General features: G+C 42.2%; 1 protein-coding gene across 1 annotated transcript; it reads left to right on the top strand.

The window, feature by feature from the left end:
* The first annotated feature begins 983 nt into the window (after positions 1-983).
* LOC147333893 (nuclear factor 7, ovary-like) lies at positions 984-4,347 on the top strand. Its single transcript, XM_086287305.1, has 2 exons — positions 984-1,117; positions 1,220-4,347. The coding sequence occupies exon 2, from the start codon at positions 1,237-1,239 to the stop codon at positions 2,620-2,622; it is 1,386 nt and encodes a 461-aa protein (XP_086143431.1). The 5' UTR covers positions 984-1,117; positions 1,220-1,236; the 3' UTR covers positions 2,623-4,347.
* Positions 4,348-6,779: the final 2,432 nt, after the last annotated feature.

The following is a 6,779-nucleotide window of genomic DNA, read 5'->3' as shown; positions in this document are numbered from 1 at the left end:
TGCAGATATGTGTAATTTCGCATAAAATTACTCACCGTTCGCGACGAACACAGCTCTTGATAAACCTTGAACACGTGCTGTTGAATATGTCCGCTTGTGTAGAAGAAGGGAACTGTGAGCTGTTTACACGTCATCAAGTTGTATTTTACATCGACAGAACTTAAAATTATATTGTTTTTTGATTAAAAGAAGATTTTAAATTCAGACAAATCACGATTATATATTGAGTAAAGAGGCATAATTTATGTGTCACCCGAACTCAATAAAATAAAAATTTTAATTAGGAAGTCTAACAGTATTTATGAACTTGATTTTTCATTTCACAACAACATATATATGTAAGTAATGACTAAAGATCCCATTAATTACTTTTTAGAGTGTACACAACTGTTGCAAGAGCTTGGCCTACATAGCTGGCAATAAGCTGGGTGATGTGCTCAGCCAGGGCTGCCCTATGTTCATAATTTTTATGGACAGAATTTATAGGCCCAGCCAAGTGCAAGAAATCTTTCCGATCAGCTGATGTGATCAGTGCTATTTTAAAGTAGTCTCTCTTTTTTCAAGCACATCCAAACAGATTACTACATAGATAATGTCAGTTGTTTTGGGGCTTTTTTTTTTTTTTTGAGGTAATATTTTTTTCTATAGTTTTTCCAAAGTAGTTTTTTTTTAATTTAACAAGATGTTAATACACATCATCTCAATACTTAGATCATGTAGTGTTTAATGTCCACTTAACGTGTCTGCAGCCCTTTCAAAAGTAAAGGTCCTAAGCAGCTGCACCAGTGAATATCGCTTTATTTGCTGAGCTGCATGCTGTGACATGTTTTACAGCTGCTGGTAGGTAAACAACTGAACTGTGGAACCGCCTCCTTGTTTATGGGTAAGCGACAGCCTTTCTAAAAGGAAGGTGAATGAAGCTCTTCCCCTCACATGACTCACTTGAGAATAACCAGAAAACAGGAAGTTCTTCTTCCTCAGTACAGAGAGACGCACAGACGATCAGACTGAGCTCAGACCAAACTAGCAGCTTCCTCTGAGTGAGTCCAGCTACAGGAGAGAAAAGTGGAAAACTCCAAAACACTGCTTGAAGCTGCTGACGCTCCACACACTGAATGTGAGTTTGAGGAAAAAACACGACTCAAATGAAGTTTCAGTGAAGGTGGTAGAGGAGGGAGGGGAGCCAGGACTGACTGTACTTCCTGTCTGCTGTTTTCAGCTTCACTCACAGACTCAATGGCTTCCAGATCAGAGGAGGATCTCTGCTGTCCGGTCTGCAAGGAGGTCTTTAGAAATCCTGTTATTCTGTCATGTAGCCACAGCTTCTGTAAAGACTGTCTGAAGAGATGGTGGAGAGAGCAAATAACACACGAGTGTCCAGTTTGTAAGAGAAGATCTTCAAGGGAGGATCCAACTTTATGTCTGGCTTTAAAGAACCTGTGTGAGTCGTTCTTACAGGAGAGAGATCAGAGAGCTTCAGAGGCTCTCTGCAGTCTGCACTCTGAGAAACTCAAACTCTTCTGTCTGGACCATCAGCAGCCAGTGTGTGTCGTCTGCAGAGACTCAGAAAAACACACCAATCACAGATTCAGACCCATCGATGAAGCTGCACAACAACACAAGAAGGAACTTCAGGAAACTCTGGAGCCCTTAAAGAAGAAGTTAAAGGTTTGTGAAGAAGTTCAAGTGAAGTTTGATCAAACAGCAGAACACATTAAGGTCCAGGCCCGACACACAGAGAGGCAGATTAAGGAGCAGTTTAAGAAGCTTCACCAGTTTCTAGCAGAGGAAGAGGAGGCCAGGCTGGCTGCACTGAGGGAGGAAGAGGAGCAGAAGAGTGGGATAATGAAGGAGAAGATGGAGGCTCTGAGCAGAGAGATAGCAGCTCTTTCAGACACAGTCAGAGCCACAGAGGAGGAGCTGAGAGCTGAAGACGTCTCATTCCTGCACAACTACAAGGCTGCAGTGGAAAGAGTCCAGCACTGCCCCCTGCTGGATGATCCACAGCTGCCCTCAGGAGCTCTGATAGACCAGGCCAAACACCTGGGCAACCTGACCTTCAACATCTGGAACAACATGAAGGACATGGTCTCCTACACTCCTCTCATTCTGGACCCAAACACTGTTCATCCACAACTCATCCTGTCTGAAGATCTGACCAGTGTGAGACGAGGAGGAGAGAAGCAGCAGCTTCCTGATAATCCAGAGAGGTTTGATTATTCCTGCTCAGTCCTGGGCTCTGAGGGTTTTAACTCAGGAACTCACAGCTGGGATGTTGTGGTTTTAGACAGTACATACTGGTTACTTGGTGTGTCTACAGAGTCTTCCCAAAGAAAGGGAAGCATACTTCAGAAATTGTGGAGACTTCTTTTTTATCAAGGTAAATACTCAGTATGTTCACCAACATCTCCCGTCACATACATCTCAGTAGAGAAGAAGCTCCAGAGGATCAGAGTGAATCTGGACTGGAACAGAGGAAAGCTGTCGTTCTCTGATCCTGATACTAACACACACATACACACCTTCACACACACTTTCACTCACAGGATGTTTCCATACATTGAAACTTGGAGTAAAGTGAAGGTTTTGCCATTGAAGGTTCAGTGTCAGTGGAACACATGATTTGAGGATGATGTTTCTAATGTTGTTTCCTGTCATTGAATTGAAGCTGTTAACCCTTTAAGACTGGTCGGAGTGGGCATTTTGCGTAACTATTTTTAAATCTCTGTAGAACTGCAACCATATAAGATAGCGCAATAACTTTTTTTTTGCATGTGAACCGTTTCTTTGCATAGCCCCCCCCCAAAATTTCCCCTTGTGGAACAATTAAAGGATTATTCTAATCTATTCTATTTTATGTCATCAGCTTGTTCTAAGTCACGGTTTCCTTCCACATATAGCTTTGCAAAAATTGCGAAAAAAAAAGCATTTGCACCAAAAAAAACATGATAATCCAGAAACATTCTTTGCCGATTCGATCAGCTGTTTATAACACTTCCTTCTTTGCAATAGACCTCAGCGTGAACTATCGCATGTCTGCCATTACCTGCCTGAGACGTGAGGTCATTTTCGCTGAAAATGTCGGGGGGTGGTGTTAATGCTTTTTTTCTCTTTTAGATCTCACTGTTTCTTTCTGTTTCTGCTGTCCACCTTTTAACATGGAGTTTTAAATCATTACTAGTGATGAATTACTTTACAAGATGCTACATTTAAACTTTGGGCTTCTTAAGACCATGAAAAGATTTCTAAAAAAATTCAGTCACATTTACTTGATCACCGGTTAAAATAATAATGACAAAATAAGCCATCAACATGTATAATCTGTTTGAAGAATAGTTGAGCATGATGCATAAATAGCAGGTTTTTCAATAGATCGACACTGAACTCTCTTTTTATTTCACAGCTGACGACATCTCTGTCTAAAAAGGATAACAAAAATTAATGAGTGCTGAATCATTCAAACATACAGACTATTGGAGTAACAGGTGTGTAGCATTGCTAACTAGCTAGCAACAAGGCTCTAACAAACTGCTTTTGCTAGCGGCTAATCCAGCAAACAAATTAACAACAGAGTGATTTTAGATGTTATAGAACTAAAAGACATTAAGCCATGTGTCTCTTTCATAACAGTGACATGGTTTTATTTACATTAATTTAACGAGTCGTAAGTCATGGTAAACCCATCAGCAGATAAACTGGAGCAGCCGGGCTACATAAAAAGTTTAGGGGGACGTGTTCGCGGTCAAGTCTTGCAGATGTGAGGGTGCGTGACACAGACGCTCCACCTCAAGTCACTACGGTGCAGATTCTGGCTCCAAAAGTGCAAGATGGCAGCCCCCACAAGCGGGTTATTTTGGCTTCATTTTTTCACAATGGGAGGAGGTGCAGCCATCCATCTTTTATACAGTGATTGGTCTAACCCATCAGTGCAGCATTACTGGATCTCCTATGCCACCATTCTTGTTGGAGCTTCCTGATTAGCAGAGCTAACTTAAGATTTCACCTTACTAACTCAAAATTCAGAGAAAAGTTATGTTCTTAGACTTATTACCTAAAATTTTGAATTATGCATTGTATTTTTTTACATTAAACCATTAATTTTTATACATTAAATATTAAACTATAATTGAATATTTTTTTATGATTCTAATAAAGCTGCGATAATTTTGTCTGTGAACATTTTGCTAGTGAGTTTTAATCGTCTAAATTCTCTGTTTATTCAAATGAATATTTTTTTTTCTCAAATGTGAGTTTTCAGTGTTGACATGTGACTGTTCAACAGTGGATGAAATAGGGACCTGTGTATGTGTAATCGTAAATGTATGCAGTAACTCTAAATGTATGTGATTCCCTTTGTTTTTGGTTTGTTTTGTTTTCATGTTTGTGCTGATAATGAATAAAAACTTTTGAATCAGAACAAGTCCCAATGAATTTGTTGCAAACATAATCTGCCTGTTGATGTGAAACTTTAATGTTTGATATTTGTAGACATGAAGGTGAATAATGTATTTGCTGATTTACTTAAACTGAACTGGATCATTATTAACAAATACTGTATGATTTGATGGCTGATAGGAAATAGTTTCCATACTTTTTCCTGTCCAGAGTGAGAGGATTCATCATCTCTCATATTTAATACATAAACACACAAGTGTAATTGTCCATGTGACCAGTTGGGAATTTTCCATTGTTGTCCCTGGTCCTCCCGTGTCCGCCCTGGGGCAGAGCTGATATTCACTCACCTGTGCCATAACCTAACCCATGGCCATCATCAGAGGGTATTTATGACCAGCATTGCTGTCTCTTCACTGCCAGTAACAGGCTCACTCTTGCTCAGTGTCCCAGTTTTGTGTGTACTCACCTTGATTTCTTTGTGCTATAGTTTCCTTGTTACACCACTACTCCACTCTATAACAGCTCTCACTCACAGTCCTGGAATTCAGGTCAGCTCTTCACCTCTGCACTAAACTCACCACTCCGGCCTGCATCTCCCCCTACAAGCCAAATTCTCCACCTGCAAATTAAGCCATTCAAAATCTCATGAACAAGTTTTGTGAACCCGCTAATCCTCATATCCTCTTTCCTCAGTACATGAAGCTTACGTGAAGCTGTGAAATTCTTTACCCTCGCATGTTCCTAATTTAAATATCCCCGTGCCTTTTTTTTCCAATTCCTCATGTTCTTCATTAATTCTTCTTTAAATGTTGTGCAATTGTCCTAATAATTTTACTTAATGATATTCTTTTCCTCTTGGCATTTTTCAGCATTTCTTTTACTTCCCTTTTTGCCTCTTCACCCTCTGTTTTAGGCACGTTTCCACAGACTGCGTCTCCTAACTTCTCCATTTGTTTGGTGTCTGTCTTCCACCCAAAGCCACTATCTCCACTTCCTCTCTCGCCTTCACGGCCCACCACCTTCTCCTCTCCTAGGATGTGACATGGTGCCTGTCACATTCAACAACCACACATCCACACACTCACACACACAGCTGCGGAGATCTACTATGGCCACTCTAACCCACCTCTTTTCTCAACGCAGCTGCTATTAAACAACACAAAATGATTCACTAGCCTGTGAGACGGGTCACAACATGTGGGACTCTTAAGGTCCTTTTAATCTAAACAGTCACAGCGAGTTTAACACTTTATGGCCAGCAGACATCAACCTGCACTTCTTAGCAAACGTCTCTTGCTCTGTGCTATTCTAAGTTGGTTTGAGGGTCCTCTATAGAGATTGAAAATGTGACGTCATTCAAGGGGAAAACCGCAAAGGATTGTGGGAACTCGTGGCAAGAGCTACTAGCGCACACAGGCTTTCAATTGAAATCAGTTACACAGCGATAAAAAGAAACCAAAAATGGCTGTTGTATTATTAACTGCACAAGCCGGGCGAGCAACAGCCGTGTGAAGCCGACGGGTAAAGCGATTGGTTTTTATCGGATTCCGGCGTGGAGCAGAAATTGTCCAAGCCATGTCTCCGAAGTCAAGAAGAGGCGACGGATGGCCTGGATTGCCGCTATCCGAAGACCTAATATAACGTTCGAAAACACTCTGTCATGGTCCTGGGCCATGTGGGCCCAGTATTCTCAGTTCTTTGTATTCTCGTATTTCGTTCCTTATTTAGGCCATGTCTTCTGAGTTGCCCTGTCGTGTTGTTCCCTAAGTGTTTTTCCCTTCATGGCTCTCTCCCCCCTGTGTGCCCTCTATGTATTGATGAGCCCTCGTCTCCCTTTGTGGTTGTTTCATGTTTCCCCAGCCCGTTATGTCTGTGTTTTCCCCGTGCTCTCTCTCCTCCTGTCGGAACCTCTGTGCCTCTACATGTCATGTTCAGTTCACCCCGCCCTGTCTCGTTATGATTATCAGTGTCACCTGTGTTCCCCGTGTGTGCCCACTTTCCTCGTTTACCCTCTGTGTATTTCTGTCTGAGTCTCCCTCTGTTCGGCGTCGTGTTCTCCCTCATGTTGTGTGGATCTCCCTGTGTCTCTCTGCGTATGTTAGTTTACTTTTCCCAGTTTAGTTTTGTTCTGCCATTCCAGCATTAAAGCTGTGATTTTGAGTTCATCCCCGTGTCTGTGAGTTTTGCGTTTGGGTCCTCCTCCTGCCTGCCACACAGCGAACCATGACAGAAGAACACGACCACAACATGGACCCAGCAGTTCACAACCCCTCCGCGGACCGACAGTACGACGCGACCATGCCGGACCCAGCGACACAAGGACTGGAGATTGTCCGGACAGTGGAGTCGCTATGCGACAAGTGGCTGCACTGTTCCAGTGAGGG

This window comes from Aulonocara sp. 'chitande type north' Nkhata Bay, linkage group LG3 (assembly GCF_057382095.1).
Source record: "Aulonocara sp. 'chitande type north' Nkhata Bay isolate Kocher_YH1m ecotype deep benthic linkage group LG3, A_spYH_male_GT1.1, whole genome shotgun sequence".
Lineage (NCBI taxonomy): Eukaryota > Metazoa > Chordata > Actinopteri > Cichliformes > Cichlidae > Aulonocara > Aulonocara sp. 'chitande type north' Nkhata Bay.
The sequence above is the reverse complement of the archived record's forward strand: the minus strand, read 5'-3'. Positions and strand labels throughout refer to the sequence as shown.

Excerpts from the sequence above, each read along its gene's own strand:
- LOC147333893 (XM_086287305.1), top strand. The coding sequence starts at position 1,237 with ATGGCTTCCAGATCAGAGGAGGATCTCTGCTGTCCGGTCTGCAAGGAG.